General features: G+C 43.8%; 1 protein-coding gene across 3 annotated transcripts; it reads left to right on the plus strand.

Annotated features, from left to right (window-relative positions):
* Nucleotides 1–14640: 14640 nt before the first annotated feature.
* On the plus strand, nucleotides 14641–23195 carry SGK1 (serum/glucocorticoid regulated kinase 1). 3 transcript variants are annotated; one of them, XM_028125383.2, is made up of 12 exons: nucleotides 14641–14816; nucleotides 17753–17828; nucleotides 18276–18351; nucleotides 18762–18866; nucleotides 18976–19059; nucleotides 19182–19313; nucleotides 19582–19694; nucleotides 20058–20181; nucleotides 20631–20726; nucleotides 21191–21346; nucleotides 21456–21545; nucleotides 21963–23195. In XM_028125383.2, exons 1-12 carry the CDS (start codon nucleotides 14783–14785, stop codon nucleotides 22128–22130), a joined length of 1254 nt encoding a protein of 417 aa, XP_027981184.1. In that variant the 5' UTR covers nucleotides 14641–14782; the 3' UTR covers nucleotides 22131–23195. The 3 variants fall into 3 exon arrangements, with proteins under 3 accessions (XP_027981184.1, XP_027981182.1, XP_027981183.1); XM_028125381.2 differs by lacking the exon at nucleotides 14641–14816 and adding an exon at nucleotides 16214–16721; XM_028125382.2 differs by lacking the exon at nucleotides 14641–14816 and adding an exon at nucleotides 17488–17610.
* The last annotated feature ends 4431 nt before the right edge of the window (nucleotides 23196–27626 follow it).

Genomic DNA, 27626 nt, shown 5'->3' on the forward strand with positions numbered 1-27626 from the left:
CCTGGGATGCTCAAAATGGAAACAGAATTGGAATTTAGGGCAGGGAGCCTCCAGCAAGCCCATCTGTAAAATAGAGAAGTAATGGATGTAAGTCCACTCTAAGATTCTTCCTTACTCAGAAACTCTTATTCGATGAAGATGGAAATTGATAGTAAAAATAAAGTGCAAACGAGTGTAGGAAAAAAAAAAGCTCAGTGTGGGTTGGGGCCTTTGGCACAGACTTCAATGAGCAGTGTGGCTGTGGGGGCCCATCTTTCCCTCCTCAGAAACCTGTGGCACTGTGTGTTGTATCCAAGTGATGAATCGCTGAATTCTAGTCCTGAAACCAAAATTACGCTGCATGTTAACTACTTAAAATTTAAATTAAAAAAAAAAAAGAAGAAGAAAGAAAAAGAAATACATGGCAATCAGCTCTTCCACTGATTAAAATTTTGGCTCTTAGGGGACAATTTTATATGACTAGTTCAGCTGCGCTCTTCTGGTAGGTATTACATTACATAAAACACTTGCGTTTTCAAATTGTCCTCTCATACCTCCCCTCATCTGATCTTTCCAATTGCCCTGTGGGATTAACAAAATGGGTGTTAACCCAGAGGATACTTGAAGAAGTTAAGTGTTTTGCCCAGAGCTAACTATTGAGTCATAAATACTAAAATACAGAACTGAAACCAAATCTGGAAACTCCTGCCACTCTCCTGCTATAACCTCCCAAAGGTAAGAAGGAAGCTGTGCAGTGAAAATCGCTTGAGTGCGTACACAAATGTTTGGGGAAAGGACAGAAAGTCAAGAATGAGATTCAAACTGAGATGTGGCCTTGCCAAGGGGTTGGGGCAGCTGGCAAAAGGGGGAAAATTAAGGGAAGTGCAGGCTTTGTTTTACAGGAGGGAGGTATAAGGTATCCCTTCCTGCCCAGCACTCCGCTGGGTTCTGTGGGGAAAAGGAACAACGGCTTTTCCCCTTGGAAGTTCAGGTAGATAAACTGGACCGACACAGGTAGGCTATGAACAAAATAATGTAAATCCAAGATAAAATAGTTACAGCTGCCTCCAGATATGTGAAGGACTGTCATTTGGAATAGAGGGGGAAGCAGATTATTTCCCTGGTTAAAAGCACAGCTTTCGGTGTCAGAAAAATCTAGATTTGCATTCTGGTTTTACCACTTCTAGCTATGTTGCATCACACAACTAATGCTTACCCCTTTAAGCCTCAGGTCTTAAGAACATAGAGGGGGAGAGTAAGTTCTTCATATGCTTCTTATGAGGATTAAATGAGAAATTGCATAAAAAAACACTAAAGCATAGTGTCTGCCACTCAGTGTAGTCATTCAAAGTTAGCTGTTATAACAGATGTACGGGAGGACTTACCAAGAGGAACACATTCATTTCTACTTATCCACATGCGCCTGGCAACACTAGGTGTGCCGGTGTTGGAATGTGTAGAGGAGCTAGTCCCTAAAAAAACTTCCATGAGGATATTTGAACATGGTCTACGGAATAACTTTATTAACTGATGCCGGTTGACAATGGTAGAGATGGCCTTGGAAGTAGAGGTGATTCCAGCGGAAAAAATAAAAGAAACAAGAAACAGCTCGAGAAATGGGTTAACAGGAATATCGTAGAGAGGTTCATAGTTCCTAAGGGCCTTTTCACACTGATAGAATCAGTTCACAATTCTCTAAGTACCATGAAGTGAGAACAGCGGTGCTGGTCAAGTAAAAGCCCTAACTTTCCCATCTATACCATAGTTTCAGACTTCAAAACAAAGAGAAAAAGAAAATTTAGTGTGTGGGCTATGAACGGTACTTCACGCACATGAGCACATGAACACAATACAGTAAGATGAGTGGTGGTTGGGTTATTTTTAGAAATGGCAGGGAGTCTACAATGATCCAGCTGCATACCTTCATCCCATCTCTTGGTGAGAAAAATTATCCGAAACCAGTCAAAATGAGAAAGGATGGCTCCGTGAAGAAAAATAATTGGCTTATGTGGGACAGATAAGGTGTTAGATCCAGCAGCTCATGTTCTAACAAAGCTACCTGTGTTAGATGGTTTTACTCTTATTCCTGAAAGTCACCTACCTAGGTCTAGTATGTGTGTTCTTCTTTGATATCTTTATGTGAATGTGTTTTCAAACATTTTCAAAATATTAAAATTTTAATGTTTTCATAATACTGATGTCATATACAATGTAGATTCTATATCACACATAAATACACATAACATATTGCATGTAATATTAATTCTAATCCTCTATAACTGTTTTAAGAAAAGATATGGAAAAAAAAAATAGCAGTCCTGACGGACCCTACAAGGTCCCCATTAACCTTAGAGAAACTGATAATCCTAAAGAAAATGAAAATCCTAAGAAAAGTACACGGGTAGTGGGAAGAAATAAGAAGGAGGCAGAGGAGGGTGGCAGTGGGGCTTAGACATAAACTGTGTATGCTGGGCTCATTTCTGCCCTTTGGTTATTTGTTCCTGTTGTAAAAGGCAAAGTCATAAGGCAGTGGGCCATTAGTGATGCTTCTGAGAGCAGCTTGTGGACGTAAAGGTACAGTATTTACAATGTGATAAAGAGGAAAAAAACATGCTTTTGCTCCTAAAAGGTAAATTCAAGGCTTATGAAGCAGGACTTGCCAAACTAGATTTATGTTGGTATATAAAAAGGTATATAAACAACCTGATTTGAAGAATGAATTCCAAACAGGTCTATCATGGTGATCTATGCCTGTGTTCTAAGGCTTTCAATTTTTAAGCAATATTTTATGAATTGTGAAATAGAACCATTGTAGATACTGACAGTAATAGGCTTATCTCTTTGGAATAGTCATTTGCTCTAAATGAGGGTAGAGTAGTGTGGAATTTTAAACATAAAGCTTTAGAAGCAAATAACATTACAGCAACTTCTTTAAGTGACCATATTGATTTCGAAAGTGAGGCATTCTTCGGTTTCTATCTTTTGCTCACATCTGTTTAATTTCTTCTCTGTGATTTTCCTGTGGTCTTATACAAAGCTTATTTTTTTTAGACTTTATTTATATCTTTTGTGCAGTCGTGATTATGAAAAAAGCTTGGTGTTATCACACACACACACTCACACACACACACACAACAGAAGTAGTTAATATATCTGAAACTCTTAGCCAAGCCATCAAATCGTTCTTTCAGGACAACCAATCTTATTTGTTAAAAGGACTCTGTAATCACAGCTCAAAAACAAATAGTACTATCAAAAGTGTCTGACGGTATAACCATATGCTCTGAGAAAATTTGGCAGTGACAGCTAATCATAGTTCTGATCCAGGATACAATTATAAAAAACAGAAATAAATGTATTCCCATTAACTCGTCTAGAATAAACATCTCCCACTGCAATGTGTGACCTGAGCAAAGAATTGTGGCTTTTAATGGTCATCTTAGGGTTTTAAAGCTGAGGAATAGTAAGTAGGAGAAATTATGGTGGGCCCAGCAGAGAGACTTATTCATTAAATATGTCCAATATTTACTGTACATTGATAATATGCAAGGCATGTGTTAGGAAATAAAGGAAAGACAAGTGCACAAAATAATCCTGCTTTTTCCATGTCTCTAATTACTAGAAAAGTATAGACATGTGCACAGATTGCTACCATCCCTGCTCAGCTGAAGGGGTCACTGCTAGCAGGGATGACATCATGAGGTTATTGGTGGTCATCAGGGTTGGGGACAAGCTTCAAAACGTCAGAATAAGCTCTGTGGAAAATGAAGTTCCTGTTCTATCTCCTGAAATTCTAGGAATAACCAATCATGGAGGCATACTGGTTGCCTCCCAAAGTAACAGAAATCAAGAAGTCACCTTTTCTTGGGGCTTTTTGAGGCATCAGGACTAAGGTGCCATAACCTGGCACCCAGAGTGTTCGGCAACCTCAAATTGCCAAGTTGTGGTTCTGCTGTGTAAAATATAAAATACGTTTTAGGTGACCCTCTGAATTTTCTACAAAAATTGTCCAGTGCTAAGATAATACCTTCCATACTTTGACTCAATATTTTTCAAATACTTTAAGTAAGTGGTCAAGTAGTATAGTTAGGGCATCACTAATAGTTCTTTGAATTTTTGCCTGATAAACTGATGCAGTGCCCAATTTTCACAGGGTTACAAAGAATATTGTAAATTATTAGCTAAAAGAAGAGTGGGAGGCCATGACAAACAACAAAACCCAAATATCAAACCTAGCCAGGAATGTTTTAAAAACAGTGAAATGTACTCAAATCTACTAAGCACTAAGAAAGCAGCAAATGATGTAGAATCCTCAGGAAATGAAAATCCAAGTGCTTAGTATCAAGTCAATAGGTTAGTGCATTTCCATATTTCTGTGTGCGATAAAGCTTGCATGTGACCCCCTCGGGTTATGAATGACACCACTTGAGATACTGACATCTATAAACACAATCATGGAAGTAGACAGCTGGAGTCCTAATCCCTTTCTGGGACACTGCTGAAGGACAGCAGGGAAGGAAGTCCTCTCAGTGGGCAGAACTGAAGAGCAGTTCCCCTGGTTGCTCATTTTGCTTGGAAGGAAAACTGGCCAGACATGTGATTATATATCCATCATGGGAGGTGGCTAATGATTTGGCTGGATGGTCAGGCAATAAAAATGGGTGACAAGGAAAGTCTGGGGAAGAGAAATATAGATAAACTTCTCTGAATAGGCAAAAAAAAGGTGAAGATACTTGTGTTGCATGTGAATGACTTCCAAAGGGTGACCTCAGCAAAGGGAGATTTTAATAATCAAGTGGATAGGATGACCCATTCTGTGGATATCAGTTAGCCTCTTTCCCAGACACCCCTGTCATCGCTGAATGGGCTGGTGAACAGAATGGCCATGGTGGCCAAAATGGAGGTTATACATGGGCTCAGCAACATGGACTTCCATTCACCAAGGCCAACCTAATTACAGCCAGGGCTGAGTGCCTATTCTGCCAGCAACAGAGACCAATCCTGAGCCTCTGATGTCACATCATTCGGGTGATCATTCAACTATTTAGGAGGCGATTACATCCAACCCTCCCATCATGGAAAGGACAGCCTCTTGTTCCTACCAGAATATACACTTACTCTGGATACAGATTTGCCCTTCTTGCACACAATGCTTCTACCAATACAATCATCCGTGGACTTACAGAATGCCGTATCCATCATCATGGTATTCTATGCAGCATTGCTTCTGATCATGGCAAATGAAGTATGGAAATGGGCCCTATGTTCATGGAATCCACTGGTCTTACCATATTCCCTAATACCCTGAGGTGACTGGCTTGACAGAATAGAGGAATGGCCTTTTGAAGACTCAGTTATAGTGCCAGCTAGATGGTAATACTTTGCAGGGCTGGAGCAAGGTTTTCCAGGAGCCTATAGATGTTCTGAATCAGCATCCAATATATGTGCTGCTTCTTCCACTGCTGGGATTCACAGATCCAGAAGTCAAGGAGTGGAAATGGGAGTGGCACCACTCACTATTAGCCCTAGTGTCCTACTAGCAACATTTTTGCTTCCTGTCTTCCCACCTTTGTGCTCTGCTGGCCTAAAACCTTGGTTCCAAAGGGAGGAAAGCTTCCTTTGGGAGACACAGCAATGATTTCATTGAACTGGAAGTTAAGACTGCCACTCAGCTGCTTTGGGCTCTTTGTGCCCCTAAATCAGCAGGCAAAGAAAGGAGGTACTATGCTGCCTGGGATGATTGGTCCTGATGACTAAGGAGAAATTGGATTGCTACTCCATAATGGAGGTAAGGAAGAGTATGTCTGGTATATGGGAGATCCCTCAGGAGTCTCTTACTGTTACCATGCCCTTTGATTAAATTCAGTGGAAAACTACAACAACCCAGTCCAGACAGGACTACTAATGGCCCAGACCCTGTTGGGAAGGAAGGTTTGCATCACCCTATTAGGTAAAGAACCACAGTCAGTTGAGGTGCTTGCTAAAGACAAATAGGTAGTGGAATAAAATAGTTATAAATACCAGTTGTGACCACATGACCAATTATAGAAACAAAGACTGTGATTGTCATGAGTATTTCTTCCTTACTTGTTATGAATATGTTTGTGTTTGTGTGTGTGTATGTAAATCTCTTTGTTTCCTTCCCTCTCTTATCCCCTTGTCATGTAACATAAGATGCATTGACTTTATATCACAGTATTTAAGAATTGTAAACTTTATATCACAGTACTTAAGTTATAGGATATCAAGAAGCATAAACATCCTACAAGAACTTTACATCCTCTTCTGGGGAAAAAGTTATTAGATTTTCAGCTATATGCAAGATAGTCGCATCATGTTAGGTAGAAGTATTGACCTTATTATTGTCTTTATATGGAGATTAAATATAATTTAAGAAGATGCATATGAGTGCCAAATTGACAGAAGGTGAGCTTGTGATAGTTAATTTTATGTATCAACTTGGCCGGGCCACAATGCTTAGATACTTGGTGAAACATTATCTTAGATGTTTCTATAAGAGTATTTTTTGTATGAGGTTAACATTTAAATCTTTGAGTAAAGCAGATTGTCTTCCACGATGTGGTTGAGCTTTATCCCAACAGCTGAACCGTGGAAGGCCTTAACAGAGCAAAAACTGACCTCCCTTGAGCAAGAAGGAATTCTATCAGCAGACGACCTTCAGACTTGACCTGCAATGTTAGTTCTTTTTTTTTTTAAAAGATTTTATTTATTTATTTATTTGAGAGAGAGAGAGAGAGAGAACATGAGAGGGGGGACGGTCAGAGGGAGAAGCAGACTCCCCGCTGAGCAGGGAGCCTGATGTGGGACTTGATCCTGGGACTCCAGGATCATGACCTGAGCTGAAGGCAGTCACTTAACCAACTGAGCCACCCATGCGTCCTGCAATGTTAGTTCTTAACTGAGTCTGCAGCCAACCAAGATTTTGGACTTGACAACCTCCATAGTCACATGAACCAATTTTTTAAAAATAAAAACTCCTCTCTCTGTATATACACACGCATGCGTGCACACACACACACACACACACACATAATAATACATATATAGTTCTTACCTGGAACTATTAGCTCTGCTCCTCTGGAGAACCTTGACTAACATACATGGAGGTATGTGTAATCACAGAGATCTGAAAACACAGTTACTTACCAACCTGCTACTTGTACATGGACCTGGCCACTTCTGACAACATAATGGTCATTCTACTATGGCTTTAAAAAACAACACACTAGGGGCGCCTGGGTGGCTCAGTCAGTTAAGTGTCTGCCTTCGGCTCGGGTCATGATCCCAGGGTGCTGGGATGGAGCCCCACATCGGGCTCCCTCTCCTCCCTGCTCATGTCCTCTCTCTCAAATAAATAAATTTAAAAAATAAAAATAAATAAAATAAAATGACATAGTAGGTGCTGCACAACAGGGACCCTTTTATTAAGGCCCTACCATTGTGTAGTGAAAGATATTTTAAAAGAAAATAAAGTAGCAGTGTTTTGTAATAAATGTTCATTCAGGCTTCCAGGCAATATGAAAGTTATGGAAGACCTTTACAACTACAAGATGGGAAACCCTCTGTGAGGTGGCCATGTTTTCCTGCGTGTCCTCAGGCTCTTGGGGAAACGTTGGCTGAATGACAGAAATCAAAGAGGTTATTACAGCATGCTTTTCTATAAACCAAATTCATATGGCATCATTAATGGAGAGGGTTTTCCCTCCCTTTATTCCTACGTATCTACAAATACGGTAGGATATCTTGCTACCATCATCTACTGAGGGTACATCTGCTTTCACAGATTCTGCTGGGCTATCACAGAAAGCTGGACAGAGACCTTGAGAGTGCCAACTGCACCACTCTGGGCAAGTTAGTCTGCTGTTTCTTTAAACTTTAAAAAAGGGCAGTTCTCCTTGGTTAACTACCAACATCTCATGAATGTGATCATTCCACACCTGCAAAACTGGGGAGGTTCATAAAGGGAACAGGCCAGAGGGCCTTTGGTGGAAAGCAGAAGTATCACAGAACCTAATGGATTCTCACTTTAAAATTCTATTTTAAGAGACAGTGAAGAATTGGTGGGGGTGGGGGGCGGGGAGCGGGGGCAATGGAGAATTTAGGGAGCAAGTTTAAAAGAAGATTAAAAAAAGGGATACACTTTTCTGACTCATTGGACAATTATCTGTGGTCCTTGGAATAAGAGGCTGAATTGGCATTTACCAGGCTGGGCAGATGAAAGCCTAGATGGCCACCCACCCAATGGTTTGATTCTCTGAACTTGACAAAGTATCCATTAAATGTTGTCTGTGAAAAAGAGTATCTACTTCAGTTTTCTCGAAAAATGATTATTCAATATGATTGTTTAGTGGCCTCATCAGACCAAAAGAATGGCCTTGATTTAAAAATCTTCATTGTACATCATTCATAAAATTTAGTGCCTCAGTTTTCTGAAGTTGAGTAGCATAATATATAATATGTAACAAAATACCTGAACTCAAGAGTTTTTTGTTTGGTTTGATTTTGTCTTGCTTTTCATAGTGAGTTGTAGAGGGATTGCTAAGAAAATGTACCCTTGATTATTAGGTGAAGGGAGGAAAACAAAATTTGGTTGAGAATCTATTGTGTGCCCAGCAATAGATAAGGGGCATATTATTAAGTCATTTCATTTATTAAGCACTTCTGGGCCACACATTCTTCTGGGCCCCAGCGAATACTATGGAGAATAAAACAAATATTCCTATCTTACAGAAACTGCTTTCTAGTGCAAGGAGACAAACAATGAACCCAAGAAAAATGTCAGATAATAAAACTAATATGCAGATAATTGAAATAGCGTGAGTGACGAAGGATGGCCAGCTGGTTAGTTTAGGTCCACTGTGTAAGTGATGTTTACTCTGAGATCTAAATGGCAAGAAGGATCCAGCCATGTGAGCACCAGGAGGAAATCATCCCAGGTGGAGGGCATGGCATAGACAAAGTCCCAAAGGCAGACACAAGGCTGGCTTTGCAAAAGGAGTAGAGCCAAGATGGTACCAGCCTGGAGAGCAAAGGGAAAAATGGAAAGAGGGAATGAGGGTAGGGCCTGATTAATGAACATTAGGCCGGCAAGAAACATGAATCTTGCTCATGTGGTCTCATCTTCAAGGAACTCAACAGTCCAGAGAGGCACTTGAGATGTAAATAACTAAGCCACAAAATCCCTGACTAAAGGCTACAATGCTGGGTAGAGAAGGGGAAGGTTCCAAAGGATTAGCCACATGAGGTTGTTCTAGGCATCCAAGAAGTTCCTTTTAGATTTATCTTTTCCCAGACAATATTACAGCTACAGGAGAACTCCCTGCTTAGTCCTCACTTGAAAAAGTAAGTATTACAAATGGTTAAATTTGCCCCAGGCTATATTTTAATGGCATTTAGGCATAGCTGGGCCTTAAGAGAAAGGAGAAGTATCTGTAAGCTTACCCTTGCTTTGGGGAAAACACTATCCAATTTAGCCAAATACATACGGAGTTTGCCATCCTTGAGTGTGGCAATGTTGCCCATCTTGGGTATCTTTCTTAGACCCAGGACTTAGCACTCTGCCTGGCACAAAAGCAGTGCTTCATAGAGGTCTGAATGACTTAAAACTAACAGGCCACACATAGTCAGTTGGAGCTTGTTCTTCTTTCCCTGAGGACAAGCTGAATAACGGAGGAAAAGCGTCCTCTGTGCTAGCTAGCCTTCTCTGATCTGCTTTCAATTACCCTACCTTCTCAGTAGGCCCAAATGTACATTCTATTGTGTCCCATCCACCCTAAACAATTAAAAACTCCTTTGGGTTAGCTTTTAGCTTACTCCCTGCTTGTTCTACTTAAACTTTAGCCTTACTTGATAAATAAGTGTTTATTCTGTTATCATGGTATTTAGTTCTTTGGTACAACCCATTCTGGAGCATTGTCCATAGGGAGACCAAAAGAGGAGGGGGCCATCCGAAGAACAAAATGGATTGTCTTTTCAGGCCTTTGATGGAATTCCCATCACACAGGCCGGTCCTTGGCCTAGCAGATTAAGTGGCCCATATGGTTCATGTGCTTAAAGCACAGCACATTACCATTATTGTCTTGAGTTGTGAGAGTCATTTGTGTTGTATGATATGTTCTGTTTGTAGTTGTGATGTGTGTAGGGTGGGGGTAAGGAACACAGACCTGTCATACTTCCTGTGTGAGATTCCAACTTGAGTGAGGCACTTACTAAATTCTCTATTTCATTTATTTTTTGCAATTCATATTAAGTTAGCATCCCCATCATACAGATCATCAAGGTTTAGAGAATCCTTTGTCTAGGATCTCAGAGGTAAGGAGCCTCAGGCGTAGCCCACTAACGTGGACCACAAGGAGCCCCACCTTCAGCAAGCTGCCGACACTCCAGAGCTTGCTGAGGGAGGTGACATAAAGGTATATGTAGCTTCTGTTCAGGGTTGAAATCCAAAGGAATTTCACTAAACTGCTTTACACTCAAATGATGCCCGTCAGCCTTCCACCAGCCATCTCATCCCTGGTCTTCCCATGTCGGTTACTGTCGCATTTATCTTGTTTTGTTGCTGCAATTTGTAGGCAGGGTTTACAGGAAACGGTCCTTGGTTAGGACGAGCTTCTGTTGCTTCTTGCTAGATAAATTACAGGGTCATAAATGGGAGAGATTTAGGAAGAGGTTGATTCTGGGCAAATGAAAGCTTTCAGGCTTCACTTCAGTCTGGCAAAAGATGTCTGCCAAACAACCAGCTTCCTTATTTACTCTTGGCACTTGGTAGATAGAGTGGGGGTGAAAGAGAGCCCTTTATACCGTCTTCATGTAGGTCACAACTTTAATATGTGTGTCCCATGAAGGATTCAGCCTGCGAGGAAATTTCAAGCCCTGTGAGGCTTGAATGTTAGGCTGGGCTGGGGGACTTACAGGGAAAGTCAGTGCAGGTGTGTATTCACCTAGGACAGAGTGAAGGAAGAGGCTCTGAAGGCCAAAGCTCTCTGGATTTCCTTGCCTCCATGCCTGGCATTTTACCATTACAAATCAATATTTTTGAATTGACAGGGGCCTTTTAAAATACAAATGCCTAACAATAAAGCTATGTCGTTAATATATAAGGCTTTCAGTAAGACCATAGTCCTCTTGTGTTTAGAAAATCGCAGATAATACTGAATTTGACTTAAAGAATTTTTCCAATTTACTCTGTTATTTTTCATAATCATCCAGAAAATTCTCTGGAAGTCATTTTCCAGGTCAATCCTGTGAGCCAAATATAAAGCTGTCAAATATGTGCTCTTTCTCGCCCTTCATACTATATTCTGGTTGATAGTTATTTTTTATTTTTATTTATTGCTCACTGGATCATGCTACATTAGACAATGACAACCTCCCAGAGATGAGAATAAGGTGGGGCGCCTGGGTGGCTCAGTCAGTGAAGCGTCCGCCTTCGGCTCAGGTCATGATCCCAGGGTCCTGGGATCGAGTTCCATGTCGGGTTCCCTGCTCAGCCGGGTGCTTCTCCCTCTGCATGCCATTCCCCCTGCCTGTGCTCTCTCTCTCTCTGATAAGTAAATACAATCTTAAAAAAATAATAATAAGGAAAGAAAAGTGCTATTTTGCTATTGCAGCCACCGTAGCAAGGGCCCTGTACATTTTGCTTGTGTGAGAGGGCTGAGTAAGGGCCGTGTTTCCAAGTCATTCCAGAGGTGCTATGTAACACCTCAGAGTTTGGTACTCATGCTCTGTCTTCTGCCTAGAACGACATTCCTCTTTTGTCCCCGGCTGACCTTTCCAGGATCAGCACAAATACTATGTCTTTGTGGGAGACTTTCCTCAGTAACTGCATATCTGCTGCCTCTCCCCAGTAGAAAAGTTCTCTCTCTGTGCTTCTAAGGTAGATTGCTCAGACCTCTGTTACCTCTGTTTTAACACTCATCATATCGTATCATAATTTATGCGTGTGCTCCCCACTCGGAATGACAGTCTGTGAATTTCAAATAACGGGATTATTCATACTGGTGTCCCTTGAGCTTAATATTCATACTTACTTAATAAATGCTTGTTAAATGCTTGCATGAACAAATGGAAGGGAGGGAGGAAGAGAGGGAAGGAGGGAAGGAGGGAGAAAGCCTGGGAGACAGGGAAGGAGAATCAGGTCAATACCTCCTGTGGCGATTAGCTGAGAGCAGGGTTTCGAGGCCTCTGGCCTTAGCAGGGAGGAGGGTGGAAGGCAGTATTTTTCCGAGTTTGCAGGACCGCAGAGCGCACCAGGGCTGTGGGTGGCAAGCAGGAGAGGCATAGTAGTTAACTTCAGTGACAGAGAAGGGTTACAGGGAGGCGATAAATTTGGTTTCAAAAGCAAGTTTTGCTACTTCACAATTTTGCCTATCATCTGCTCAACTCAGAAGAAAAATAACAGCAATTGCTGAATCCTCAATAGCTGAAAAGTTCTCTTGGAGAAAACAACCTAAGGCCTCTATACTAGACAGCCACGTGTACATTATGTAGCAAAACCCTATTCCAAGGTTCTTACAGTGTAGAGTCTTGCTTTCTTCAAAACCACTGTCTTGGAAAAGAAATAAGGCCTGCATAAATAAAGCATGTAGTTGTGTGCGTTTTAATAACATTGAACGCTGGTATTCGAAGTAATAGTTATCTATTCAATCAGATCCTTACCTTCTTTATGCATGTCACTTTTGACAAATAAGAGTACAGGATGTGATAATCACTATAGAACCTGTGATCTATAGGCTCTTATTTAACCAGCACTGCTGATTACTTACCTATAATAGCTCTTGTGAATAAACTCATTTGCTGCCATCTTTTTCTGTTTGATGAATACTGTTAAAAAAAAAAAGGCATGCATTTGGTGACAACCTTCAACAAAAACTGATCCATTTAGTTGCTCTCTAGAGTAATAATTTTTTTTTTTTTGGTGTTTCTCTGTACTTTTTTTTTTTTTTTGGTGATGCTCCAGGAAAAGGATTCTATAAGCATCAATGAATGAATCAATAAGCATGGGAACCTAAACTGTGCACATAATTGTTCTAGAATTTTTGGCCCTTTGGGCAATACAAAACAATTATATTCCCGTTATCAATGGAAAGTATTGTACCTTACATAGCTGACACACTTAAGTAGTCGAAGAGCTAAGTCCTTATAAAAATATTTTTGGGGACACCTGGTGACTCAGTTGGTTAAGTGTCTGACTCTTGGTTTCTATGCAGGTCATGATCTCAGGGTCATGGGATGGAGCCCAGCTTTGAGCTCCCCACTCAGCAGGGAGTTGACCTGAGGATTTTCTCTCCCTCCCCCTACCCGCCACCCTGCTTTCTCTCTCTCTCTCTCTCTCAAATAAATGAATAAATCTTTTAAAAAAATATTTTTCAAAATATTTCCTTTCATATGTTGAGAAATATCAGGAATTTGTTTTCTGAGCCTGCCAATTAAATGAAAAGGGTCCTATCTTAGTAAAGCTTTCAGGTTTCAGTATTTACAGTCCTTCATTAAGGAAAATTAAAGTAGAAGAACTAAGTGATTTCTGAAGCATTAAAATACACATGCACTGCAAAATGATTTGTTTCCGTGCAAACTTTATATCTTGGTGAATCATTTCCATTTGAGTGTTTTGATTGCAGTTTCCCCACTATGCGGCATAAATGAGATTACTGGCTTGAAGGAGTGGGGAGGTAATTAGCCTATCTCCTACCAAGCCATCTGTATTTTCTGTGACTGCACAAGGTGTCGTAGAGAAATTACCTGGAACTGATTAAACCTCGGGAGAAGTGGGGGAAATTCTGCATTTCAGAGTGGTTCTGCCAGAGAACGCGATCGCCCTCTGGGTTGCATTTACAAGCACAATTTGGTGACGCAACTCTGGCCACTTCGCCACCAGGGAGTAAGAGGAAAGGGGCCGGATTCCTCCGGTAGGAAGACGCTCTGGACCAAAGAAAGAGGCTGGCGACGGGAAGGAAGAACAGATCAAGCGTTTGAATAGCAGCCACAGGGCAACCCAAAGCCTGTGCAGAGTTAACAGGCCCGTGTCTCACACCATTCCCCCGTCTACCAACCCCCCTACCGCATCCACCCGCCGCTGTGTGTCACCTTCCTGTTCGGAAGTCTTAGTAGGTTGCTGGGACAGAACAGGGGGCGCCTGCTCCACCCTTCAGGTATCCGGTTGGAAGAAAAACCAGTCTCAACAACTTGATTCTCTACGTTAAATGATAAGTTTAGCAGACGGTCCGTCTCCAACTGCCCAACATTAGGGTAGGGGGAGGAAGGAGAACATCAGAGGTTCCTTTTCTGTTCCAACCACAAATCATATGGTTGTGCCTCTTCTCTATTCCACTTAGAGCCCTCTAACTTGAATTCCATGTTCCTCCTGGAATGCATGTGGCAGAGCTTCTTTGAAAATATGAACACTCTGCATGTGTTTTGAATTTTTTCTGGACTGATTTGTGATGATAATCAGTCAAAGTTAAATTTCTTGTGTGTCTTACTGGGGGTGTAATAAACGCAGGACGCTGATGACTGTAATTTTCTGAGTGATGTTGCAATGGAGAGAATAAATGGCCCAGTGTTGAACTTTGCAGCTTGCTCTCTTCCTGTATGTAAATTGCCTTTATATAAAGTGGGGTGCATAACAGAGCAGGACAGCTGTCTTGCGCTCCTCTGCTCCCCGTCACCTCGGCTTCCAGCCTTATCAGGCGCATAGCAGGGAGGTTATTCCAGCCATAACTGAGCTCGACCTCCAACCTCCAGAAAGTAATCCCCGACCTTCATATCCTCGGCAACCTGAAGAATGAAAGAGGAAGCTATACAATCCCCTTTGAAAGGTTTGTGTACTTTTATTACTATACTTTGGAGGGGATGGGTAAACCGAAGATGCTTTAGAGGATCTGAGGTTCCTTGGCCTGGGGAAGGCACAGGAGGTGAGGACGCAGGGGACGGTGTCTGATGGAAGGTTTCTCAGTTTCACATTTTAAGAACAAACAAGCAGAAATCTTGGTGCAGGTTGGTGTTTCTGGGCAGTCTTTGCCACATCTGTGCTCTCTCTCTCTTTTATTAAGTTCAATTAGCCAACAGATAGTACATCATTAGTTTCTGATATAGTGATTCATGGGTTGCATATAACACCCAGGGCAAATTTGCTCTCTTTAAAAGGGGGCGGAATGGTGTGGGATAAGGGACCGGCTGGGCTAGTTGAAATGGAACACGCAATATGGGGGGCACTGGCGGTAACATAGTCGTATTGTATGAAGAATCCATGGAAGAGGAAGCAGTAATGGGCCAGTTACTGTGATTTGGAGTTTCCTAAACCTTGCTTGAGTTGGGAGCGTCAGTATCAGGCACTGAGAAGTGTTTTAACGGTGGGTGCTGAGCAACGGTTCCCAGCCACTCTCCAGGACAGATGTGTGTTCCCTTCTCCCAGTCTGGGGCTGTTGCAACTGAGCAAACCAAGAAGCCTCGGAGGCTACAGATCATATTAGGGCAAATGAGGTGGCTGTACCTGCAAAACAAATCCCTGCCCAGGACGAAAGAAAAACCGCTTCACATGCTATTCTTGGGTTTGACGGCCGGTATTTCGGAGTGTGTCAGACCCAGTAAGCAACTCAAAAATGGCAGGGCCCTTGACAGGGGGTCAGGGCAGGGCAGCCACCGCAGAGAGCACCAGCAAGCGCTGGGTACCGGCCCTGCAAACCTTAGTGACTTGCAGCCGCCGTCTCCCGCTCCAGCGGCCCCGTAGCTCTGCTCGTGGCTCCCCCGCCCAGCGCTGGCCCGAGTCCCCGCGCCGGCGGTCAAACTGCAGCGCCCAGGCATGTCCCAGAGGCGGGGGGACAGGAAGGCCCCGCACCACTGCTCTGCCAAGCTACCCTCTCTCCTCCGCTTTCTGGAGCGCAGGCACCGGGCTACTCTTTCACGAGGGCGCGAGTCCCAGTTTACCTGGGACTTGGGAGAGAAAGCAAGGTGGTTAAACTGTAAGAAGACTCCCGGGTCAGCCCTGAAATAAACCGGAGGGGTAGGGAAGACGAGGACAAACTGAGGGTTTTTAAGACAATGTAACGCGACCTTGCAGAGTTTTCAGGTGGGAGAGCGGGAGAGGGAATCGGGGAGTCGCCGCCGCCCGGGGTCACGCCAGGTCGGCGCCTCGCGCGGAGCCACCACTCCCCGAACTTGCCACTTCCTCACGTGTTCATGGCGTGGCGGAGATTAAAGATGCAAGAAAAAAAATTACAGGCGGAACGGACAGAATGTTCTCAAAGATTAGGGGGAAAAAAAGTGAAATGCAGATTGTACTTTTTTTTTTTTTTCCCTTAGTGCAGAGACGAACTTTATTTCCGCCCCCTCCCCTACACATTCCTGACCTCTCCCTCCCCCTTCCCTCTTTCTTTCCTTCCTTCCTCCGCTTCCAAGTTCTGGGATTTTGCAGCCTTGCTTGGCTTTGGCCAAAAGCACAAAAAAGGCGTTTTCGGAAGCGGCTCGGCCGTGCACAAGGGCCATTTGTTTGTTTTGGGTCTCAGGGCAGGAAATCTTGCCCGGCCTGAGTCACGGCGGCTCCTTCAAGGAAACGTCAGTGTTCTCCAGTCGCCCTCGCCCGCTGCGCGCCCGGCGGCCGCTGCCCATGGGGGAGATGCAGGGCGCGCTGGCCAGGGCCCGGCTCGAGTCTCTGCTCCGGCCCCGCCACAAAAAGAGGGCCGAGGCGCAGAAACGCAGCGAGTCCTTCCTGCTGACCGGCCTGGGTAAGCGCCGCGGCCGCCACGCGGGGACTGTCCCGCTCCGCCGCTAGTCGCTCGGCTCCGGCGAGAGGGACCGGGGGTGGGTGCGCGTTCGCAGGGCGGAGGGACGGAGAACGGGAGAGAGGGCGGCGGGAGCAGAGGACCCGCCCGGCGTCCCGGACCCACGGTGACCCCGCAGATGAGGGCGCGCGGGGCCACCCTCGTCCGACGGACACCTCGGGCTGGTGGTGCGCGGCCGCCGGGTGGGGGCTGACGAGGCTGCCGGGGGAGTGAGGGGAGAGGGCTGGCTCCGGGACCGGGAGGGAGTCGGCAGTCAGGGTTTGACAAACCAGAGCGGGCATAGAGCCACCGGCTGGCCGAGCACCGGGCGGAAAGCGCCCCAGTGCCGGGACTCTGATTCCCTAGCTGGGCGGAATAAATGAGAAAGGTGGAAAATTACCCCGGACTCTCCCTTCCCCCGCCCCCTCCGCCTGCGGTTTCCCTCTCTCCGGCCAGGGAGCCGAGAGAGGCAGGTAACAGACCCGCGCCGCGCCTCCCGGGCAGTCCCCGAGCCCCCCCGCCCCCGCCCCGGGCTTGTCCTCCGGCCGGGGGTCGAACCGTCCGCCACCGTCCGGGAGGGAGCAGCCTGCCGGGCTGCGCGACCGCCGGAGGCGGGGCTTGGGGGCGGGGCCTGGGCGGGGCCGCTTCCTCATTGTCGCGTGGGCCCCGCCCCTGCGGCGGCTCAGGGCTTATAAAGCGGGCGGCGAAGCGCCCGGCCAGTGTTGGCTGAGCAAGTCTCCCGTCAGTAACGTCTCCCTGCGCGCTCTGTCTGCGGAGATGACGGTGAAAACCGAGGCTGCTAGGGGCACCCTCACTTACTCCAGAATGAGGGGAATGGTAGCAATTCTCATCGGTGAGTGTAGAAATTAATACTGAACTTCTAGGATATGCGAGGTGGAAATTTTTTTAAGGTCGCGCGTCAGATGAGTGTGTGTGGCGTCGGACGTTACGAAGCCATCTAGACGTTTGTTTATTTCTCCTCTCTTAATTCACAGCTTTCATGAAACAGAGGAGGATGGGCCTGAACGACTTTATTCAGAAGATTGCCAATAACTCCTATGCATGCAAACAGTAAGTTTTGGGGAGGACTGGGAGAAATAAAAATAAGTAGTAGAGTTTCAGCTTACCAGCAGTAAAGACACATTCTCATCAGAGGATTGATCAGAAAGCTGAAGCCTTCCCCGAGGGTGGGAGCCCTTTTCTCTTTTAAGTCCCGGTTGAAAACATTTTAAACATTAAAACTAATGGGCTGATTTGGCCAGCCCTAGAGCTGTAAGATAAAATATTCATGTTTGCCTAATTCACCCCCTGTTGCCATGAAGAACAACCCTCATCCCTGTATTTAACTGGGTTTATTATTTTCTTTGGCTATTACTTTCTTTAACTGAGTAATTTCTTTGGATGTTTTTGGTTGAAACACTCCGAACGGTTGGGGAAAAGTTGAGCCAGAAACTACTGGTGTTGCTGTGCCCCCTTGTGTCGAGTTAAGGAGGTTCTAAGTCGTTCCTTTCTCTTTAGCCCAGAAGTTCAGTCCATTTTGAAAATCTCCCAACCTCAGGAGCCTGAGCTTATGAATGCCAACCCTTCTCCTCCAGTAAGTATTCTCTATTTGTGATGCTTCTGTAGAGGAATCTTGTAAATGAGTCAGTTAGTATTCCTACATTGATGGATTACAATAGCATTTCTAGAAATTCGTATTAAGACAGGAATGCCTAGTTAATGGCATAACAAGTGACATAGCACTTACTTAACTATTGAGTCAGTGAAGTATTTTAAAAGGCCTATTGCCTCAAAGTTTTATCTGGTTACAACACGATTGTGTACAATTTCCATACTCCCATTTGAAATATTAATGTGTACGGATGAAAAGTAGTCTTGGTTGTGTCTATGATGTGTGGTGGCTTGCCTCAGTCATTTGCAGATGTAGCGTCTTTTACATTGCCTGTCCTTGATTGTTGTGTTCCTTTGAAGCAAGGATACTAAAAGAAAACTTTTCTTTTCCAGCCAAGTCCTTCTCAGCAAATCAACCTTGGCCCATCATCCAATCCTCATGCTAAACCATCTGACTTTCACTTCTTGAAAGTGATTGGGAAAGGCAGTTTTGGGAAGGTAATTTCAGATCTGAAGACCTCATAATTTATAGTCTTTCACTCACATTCATTTAACATTCTCCGTGGGTATAGGTAGCAAAATGATTTTTTTTTAATTGAAATTCCAGGTTCTTCTAGCAAGACACAAAGCAGAAGAAGCATTCTATGCAGTCAAAGTTTTACAGAAGAAAGCCATCCTGAAAAAGAAGGAGGTACGAAATGCATTTGATGGACTGGACCTGAATGAAAATAGACATTCATTGAGTGGTTTTACCTTGGAATTTGGGTACCAAGTTGAAATTTGCCACTAAATCTTTAATTGTCCTTTTTCTAGGAAAAGCATATTATGTCGGAACGGAATGTTCTACTGAAGAATGTGAAACACCCTTTCCTGGTGGGGCTTCACTTCTCTTTCCAGACTGCTGACAAATTGTACTTTGTCCTTGACTACATCAACGGTGGAGAGGTGAGTGGCGGGAATATGAGCTAACCTTTGGATGTCTGGGCATTGGCATTCCTGGTTTTAGTTTGAGAGGAAAGTTTTTCAATGATATTTAGGGGGTAAAAGTTACCAGAATTAGCCTTTCCTTCAACCTGAAGGTTGGAAATAGTTAACAGACTATTTAAGGCCACTTCCTGCAATTGTCCCCTTTAGCTATATATGTCGAGACTTAATTAAATGCATTGTTATCAAGCCTTGGCAACCCAGCCTAACTTTGTTCTGTCTCCTGCAGCTGTTCTACCATCTCCAGAGGGAGCGTTGCTTCCTGGAACCACGGGCTCGCTTCTATGCTGCTGAAATAGCCAGTGCCTTGGGTTACCTGCACTCCCTGAACATCGTTTATAGGTAAGCTGGAGAGCTCTCAAGGTTACCTTCCCAGGTAGAAAGGAGAAAGGAGACCGAGCCCTAGTCTTTGACAGAGCCTTAAAATAATTTTGTATTTATGTACAGCTTGGTCACCTAAAACCAGATCCCCTGGCATGTGAGCTGCCTTGACTCCATGCCACCAGGGAACTAGCCAGCTAGGATTGTGCCTAATCCAGAATAGATTAGCAAAACAAGGACTCCCTTTTTTTTATTCACTATACAGCTACAGTGAATTGGAAATGCTTCTGACACCCTGAGCTATTATTTCACAGAGGCTTTCTTATGAAGTGAAATTAACTGACACAACTTTTTTCTTTTTCTTTTTCTTTTTTTCTTTTGCAGAGACTTAAAACCAGAGAATATTCTGCTGGATTCACAGGGACACATTGTCCTTACTGACTTTGGGCTCTGCAAGGAGAACATCGAACACAATGGCACGACATCCACCTTCTGTGGCACGCCTGAGGTAGGCGCACTCTCCACTTAGTGCCTGGTCTGCCCCCTCCTGGGAGAGCCAAGTGCAAAAATCAAGTACTACCAGAAAGATAGATTGTTCTTGGAGGTTTCTCAGTCCAATTGAGTGCAAGGAAAATACATTTGCTGTTTGGTACAGCATGAGAAATCCCAAGGCCTCGTGTTGCTTTCATTAAGACCAGCTGTTTGCAAAAGCCATGTCATAGAAAGGTTGTAAATTCCCACGTAAGCTATCTCTTGGGTGCCCAGTCGCTTCCTAAATACCAGTACACATACCTGGCCAGTCAGCCTCCAAGTCCAGCAGTTTTATCAGGAAGTGATGTAAAGAAATGTATCCTGCAAGTGGATCCAGGGTCTCAGCCCTTTCAAAGTGCATGCCTGGTCGCGGGATTGCCCGGTTTCACAGACTGCTAAACTCTGTTTTCCTGCCTTCTGTTTCAGTATCTCGCCCCCGAGGTGCTCCATAAGCAGCCTTATGACAGGACCGTGGACTGGTGGTGCCTGGGGGCCGTCTTATATGAGATGCTGTATGGCCTGGTGAGTAGCGCATTGAGAGCCATGGAATCTTGCCCCTGGTTTGATAGTGCTCCCTAGAATGTGGTCGTCTTAAAATCCAGACTTATCAGGGTGCACAAGCCCCATTGCAGACCTGGTCGTCGTGTTTTGCCCCTTTATCAATAAGCTTATCAGATGCTGATAAGAGAGGCCCATTGGTTATTTTGTAAGTGTTTTAGAGTAAGCTCTTAGTGAATTTTTCTTTTGTAAATTCACATTTGACTAGCTATGACCCCCTTAACCCATGTGAGAGAAAATGTGGCTTATTAGTATCTACTCCCTGATAAGGGTCGCGAAATAGACATTTTAAAAATCCAGGGCAAAGAAAACCTATTAAGGAAAGACTTGGTCAAATCTCGCTTAACCTGGTTGAAGACTTTTTCTCTGTTGGTCGTGTGTGCCATACAAACGTTCCAGCTGAGCGTTAATTTCCCCTCTTCTTTCAGCCTCCTTTTTACAGCCGAAACACAGCTGAGATGTATGACAACATTCTGAACAAGCCCCTCCAGCTGAAGCCAAATATTACCAATTCTGCCAGACACCTCCTGGAGGGCCTCCTGCAGAAGGAGAGGACGAAGAGGCTGGGCGCCAAGGACGACTTCGTGAGTACCTTTTTCCCGTTCTCCTGGGCTGTCTGGGAAGCACACCAGATCCCCACTGCCCTTCTTAAATTCCACCTGTCTAAACTCATCTCCCGTTTCTTCTCGACAGATGGAGATTAAGAATCATGTCTTCTTCTCCCTGATTAACTGGGATGATCTCATTAATAAGAAGATTACTCCCCCTTTTAACCCAAATGTGGTGAGTATCTCTTTCTTCCGAGTATGGGAGGGCCCAAAGGACACTTCTTGCAGTCAAGAGTTGTTGGTGGTAGAGGGGAGGGCCCTGAGGAATACATTGGCAGATCTTTTATTCACAAACCATTATTTTCCCTAGGTAAAAAGTAGAATTTTTGTCCCAACCAAGCTAACATAACCTTTCCACACATTCACCAATTACAGTATCAAAGGATAAAAAGTGAACACTCTCCTCGTTACTTAAATTTTATGTGGCCTGTGGGTTTTTTGCCTGAAATAGATGGTTATCATGGGAGTTTCCATATAGTACCCCAAAGACACGAGCTCCAGTATTTCAAGCCCAAAATGAGCATTTTCCTGTCCTGTCGGCACACTGAATTCTTGACACTGAGTGGTTTTTTTTTTTTTCTTCCCTCAATAGAGTGGACCTAGCGACCTGCGGCACTTCGATCCTGAGTTCACCGAAGAGCCGGTCCCCAACTCCATCGGCAGGTCCCCCGACAGCATCCTCCTCACAGCCAGCGTCAAGGAAGCGGCCGAGGCCTTCCTAGGCTTTTCCTATGCTCCTCCTATGGACTCTTTCCTCTGAACAGTCCTCGGGGTGGTCTTGAAGGATTTTGTGTGTGTGTGTGTGTGTGTGTGTGTGTGTGTGTGTGTAAGCGTTTTAGTTAGCCTCGTGGCAGAGCTGCCCGCTGACAGGACATCTTAAAAGAGAATTTGCACATCTCTGGAAGCTTGCACATCTTGGCAGTCTTATTGCACACTGTTTGCTGGAAGCTTTTTGAAGAGCACATCCTCCTCAGTGAGCTCATGAGGTTTTCATTTTTATTCTTCCTTCCAACATGGTGCTATCTCTGCAATGAGCATTTACGTGCCACCATAGACAGATGCAGTAGTCTTTTATTAGGATGATGCAGTTCTAAGAATGGTTTTCGGAAGGTCTGTCTGGGCCGTGATAACGAATCTTATGAAATGTGCCTTTTCTGATGAGATCGTGTTAGCTCCAAAGCTTTTCCTATTGCAGAGTGTTTCAGTTCTTTATTTTTCCTTGTGGATTTACTGTGTGAACAGTGGTATGAGTGTGGTATGCTTGATCACAGATGGGTTTAGTTCTAAGCATCAATGTGACACTTGCAGGACACTACAATGTGGGACATTGTTTGTTTCTTCCATATTTGGAAGATAAATTTATGTGTAGACCGTTTTGTTTTTTTTTTTGTAAGATACAGTTAATAACTAAAATTTATTGAAAATGGTCTTGCAATGACTTGTATCCAGATGCTTAAAGAAAGCATTGCTGCTACAAATATTTCTATTTTTAGAAAGGGTTTTTATGGACCAATGCCCCAGTTGTCAGTCAAAGCCTGGTATTTTCATTGTTTAAAATGTCACCTGTAAAATGGGCATTATTTATGTTTTTCTTTTTTTTTTTGCATTCCTGATAATTGTATGTATTGTATAAAGAAAGTCTGTACATTGGGTTATAGCACTAGTATATTTAAACTTACAGGCTTATTTGTAATGTAAACCACCATTTTAATGTACTGTAATTAACATGGTTATAATATGTACAATTCTTTCCCCCCTCCCCACCACACAACTTTTTTTGTGTGTGATAAACCAACTTTGGTTTGCAATAAAACCTCGAAAAATATTTACATGAATTGTGTTGTGTGTGTTATTTTGTATATTTCCATTGGGGCTGAGTGGGGTGCAGAGGGGTAACAATGGGTCCAATATAACCCTGGGAAACTGCTGTACTTTGCAGCTCAGTGGTTGGCCTCCAACAGTAGCAGCTTCAGACTCCAGGGAGGTATAGAGTGGTCCTAAAGCCAGGTAATCTTCCAGGTCTTAGCAGTGTTTTATGATGTCAGTCAAACAAACCCTTTTCAATGTACAAATCCATTTCACAAGGACAGCCATGAAGCCATGTTCTCTGTATTTATTGCCTACCCTCTGAAGTTGGCTGTTTGTCCTGACATCTGGCTTGCCTAAAGTAACAGGTAATTCTTTCAACAACTACTTTGGGTACCTACTCTTGGGCCAAGCCCTGCTCTAGCGCTGGGGAGGTAGCAGTGGGCAAAGCAGACAAATCTTTGCCCTTAAAAAGCCTAATGGAAAAGGCAAACTTTCTCCATAAAGCAGTTTGTTGAAATGGAAGCCAAGATAATAGTCGAAGCAGAACACTGCTGAAGATGGTGGGGATGTTTGTCATAAAGGGATATGTCCCCAAGAAGCTGAGCTGGCGGAACTTCTGGTTTCTGAGAGCACCCACAGCTGAATGGAGTCTGGGGCCAGCTCAGAGAAGGACTCCTGAGGAGCCAGTCCCTGTGTAGACCAGCAGCTGCTTAAGGCGGCCCCGCTGACTGTGGGTCTGGTGTGCGGAGGCCAGTCGTGGGGCCCATCCCACTGCAAAACCTACTGAGGAAGAAGGGAAAATATTAAGATATTAAGAGTTCATCATTTTGAGTCCAAATTGTACTTTTTCACTTTTCTAGGCCTGTCACACAAATTCCTGGCAAATAGGGAGTCCTCAAACAGCTGATGGCTGCTGCCGTGACCTCTAAGCGCCGTGACCTCTAAGCCCGCTGTGCTGCCTTCACCCGACCTCTCCGTTTAACCAGGGATTCCGCCAGGAAAGTTGTGGTCGTCTTCCCCTATATCCTGGTTCTTACGACTCACTTCACACACACACACCCTCTCCCCCAACACACCCCCGTTCCTCCCAAGGCTTCTAAGGGCTGAACAGGTATTTGGAGATGCCTTAGTTCTTCCCCCTGGTAACCCACTGAAGGAAGGGGACCAAAGTGAGTCAATGACTTCTCGTTGAATGTGGGCCCCCCTTTGCATTTGAGATGCTATTGGACCTACAGACGCTAGCTAGCTGCATGTTAAATCCCCTCCCAGACACACAGGCCAAAGTCAACTAGAGCAACAAAGAGAATCTAAAGCCTGCATTTTCCTAATAAAGACTGATAACCAGCTCTGACTGGGAGACGATTTGCCTATCTTCCCCTCATTCTCATTATCGATAAGGGTTACGAATTCCTTCTTGAACAATGAGCGCTTGAATCACATTTTTATTGGGACACAGTTCTTGCAGGTTGAGCATCTCCAATCTAATTATAGATAGAGGGGCTAGGTGTGGATGACAGAGCTTTTTACTTTTTTAACGTAGAAATTTGGTTTATTGGGTTATAGTCCATCACTGTAGAGGATCTCATTGTGTTGCTCGGGAACTGATAAGAGCAGAGGAGTCCTGGGGGTTGTCACACAAATATGGGAGGAGATTAGATCAAACACAAGTGGGTGGGAAGGGAACAAGGCAAGAACAAGGAAGTCAAGAAAGAACGAGGGATCAATTTTTTAAAAAAAGCAAATATTTACTGAGTACTGTGATGGCAAGTCATGCACATGCAGGAGCATCTTTTATCTACGAAAGTAAAGTACATCCCTGCTAGCATTTGAAACTACATTTGAGCGTGGTGTTTGCAAAGGGGGACAGTACACTTCTCCATTGTTCTCTCCCTGTGGATCTGTTCAACAATGGGTTTGGGGGAATGTATTCAGCTATGATCCCCACAAGTTAAAATGGGACTTTGAAACCACTGCTACCATGAAGACTAAGTCAGTCACTGCACTTAGGACTTTTGCCATCTACCTGGGGAGACATGGCACCTACTCATGGCGTCTGGCATGTGCTGAATGAGGGATAAAGAGAACTTCAGAAGTCCAGAGGGTTCTGTGGGGTCAGCTGCCTGGAGCAGGCTTCACAGAGGGCATGCCAAAGATTATTGTACCAACTGGTTCTATTTGTAGGAAGTCTAACTGGGTGCAGGCCCTGAGCATTCAAGTACACTAATACCTAACACTATTGAGCTCTTGCTATACACCAGACATTATTCTAAGTACTGTCTAGTTTATTTAAATCTTCAGAACAACGCTGCGATGTCAAAAGTGAACAGACTAGCACAGGCAGGTAACTTGCTGATTAGTGAGTGGTGAAGTAAGAAGGCAAATCTTGATGGCCTGTCCTCAAAGCCTGTGCTTGTAACCATTATGATATTCTGCCTAACAGGTGACAATAGGTATAGGAGCAAATAATAGTAGCCATTCACTTATTATTTCATCCGACTTCTACTAAGATACCTTGTAGGTGTCATGCTATGCAGAGAGGGAGAAAAGGGGGTGGGATTTGCAATTATAAGGCAGACACTCTCAGTTGTTGAAGATGAAATGCAGCTGGGAAGACACCAGACCTTGCCGTGGGAGCATAAATTAGCACAACCACTTTGGAAAAACTGGCCTTATTTCCTAAAGATGATCATACGTATAACCTATCACCTAGTAATTCCACTCCATGATTTATACCCCAAAGAATGTACATCTAGCAATAAAAACTTTGCAATAGTGTTCATAGTAATACTATTCATATTAGCCCCAAATGGGAATGATTCAAAACATCTGCCAATAGTAAAATAAATTAGTGTATGGAATGGAATATATACTGGAATGCATATAATGGAATACTATATACTACAATGAAGATGAATGAATAATTGCTACATACAACAACAGGGACTAAATCTCACAAACATAGAAGCCAGACTTCATGATTTAACTTATACAAAATTTGAAAGCAGACATACAAAATGAATCTTTATAGAAGTCAGGATATGACCGCCTTTGGGGAGGAGAGGCAAGTGGGGATAATGATCAAGAGGGTCCAGGAAAGGGGTGGTCTTCTGCCTGCTGGTAATTTCTTGATCTGGTTAAGTGGTTTCAGGGAGTGGTTTTGCTTTTTTATATTTCATCAAGTTTTATGCTAATGATATGTGCATTTTTCTCTGTGATGTATCAACAAAAATGTTCATTAAAAAATATGTAGTATAATAAAAAAAGGATGTCATCGGAATGCAGAGGAAGAGCACCTTACCTAATTTGGGGGCTAAGTTTTCAGGTAGTTTAGGCCAGAGATGCTTAGGGAAATCTGGAGTGTTCAGATAGGCTGTTTTGGGAACTGAATCTTGGAAGTGAGGCAGAAAGAGGGGCATTTCGGGTGCTGGCTGGTAGAGGTCGGGGAGCAAGGGGGCAGCCTGCGTAAGTACAGTGGATGGAATATTGGGAAAAGGAAGGGTGTCAGACAGATCTGGGTCTGAATCCCAACTCTACTAATCAGCTTTCCAGCTTTGTGCAAGTTGTAACTCTCTCCTAACCTACCTCTTCACAGTTATCTGTGGGACAAGGCCAGAAGGAATTGGAATTCAAAGAATGCAAATTAATTTCTTCTTTCCCAGCTCATTACATTTCTCAATTTCCCCTCCTCCTTACTGGAGTGTAGGAGAAAAAGATATTAAAAAACAGTGAGGAATCATTTTGAATAGAGAGACGGACCTTGTCATTGCTGTTCCTGAAAGTCTCACGGAGAAGTTTAGAATTCATAAAGTAGCAATAGGAAGCATTTGGAGGCTCTCCATGAGGAAAGTGGAGTGATCGGAAGGAGCGCTCTGGTGACCCTTGCCAAGAGCTGTGAGTGTGGGGAGGGCTTTTCAATTAAAAGAAGAAGAAAAAAGGAAGCCACCTAGGAGACTTCTGATAGTCGTCCCATTGGCGGTGGTGAGGAAAGGATAAAGAGATGTTTTGAAGACCCCCAAATCAATGGAGTTTAGTGAGTCACTGAGAATGGAGGAAGAAGGGTTAATCCCAAACAAGGCACCTTCAATGTAGTTTGTTCATTAATGTAATTGACTTGACTTATTGAAGTGGTTGTAGTAACTGCAATAACAGAATCTGAGACAAAGGCCACCCACCAGTTTCTTCAACGTCCCCAAGACATAAGGAATCAGATGATCAATTATCAATTAGCATAATTAGCAAGGCAAGACGTTACACACTGCAGTCAATCTCTACCCATCCTGTTAAAAAAAATTTCTTGCCTCATCCATCAAAAAGCCTCTAAAAACCCTATTCCCTATGCCTCAAGCCTTGTCTTAAGAGCATAATGATGTTAAACTTGACCTGGTGTTAATCAGAACAACCCTTCTATTAAGAAAAATACACTTATCTAAGTTAATTAAGCCCAATT

The sequence above is a fragment of the Eumetopias jubatus genome, unplaced genomic scaffold, assembly GCF_037043125.1.
Source record: "Eumetopias jubatus isolate StellerSeaLion01/CBP00866 unplaced genomic scaffold, mEumJub1_p1.0 scaffold_6, whole genome shotgun sequence".
Lineage (NCBI taxonomy): Eukaryota > Metazoa > Chordata > Mammalia > Carnivora > Otariidae > Eumetopias > Eumetopias jubatus.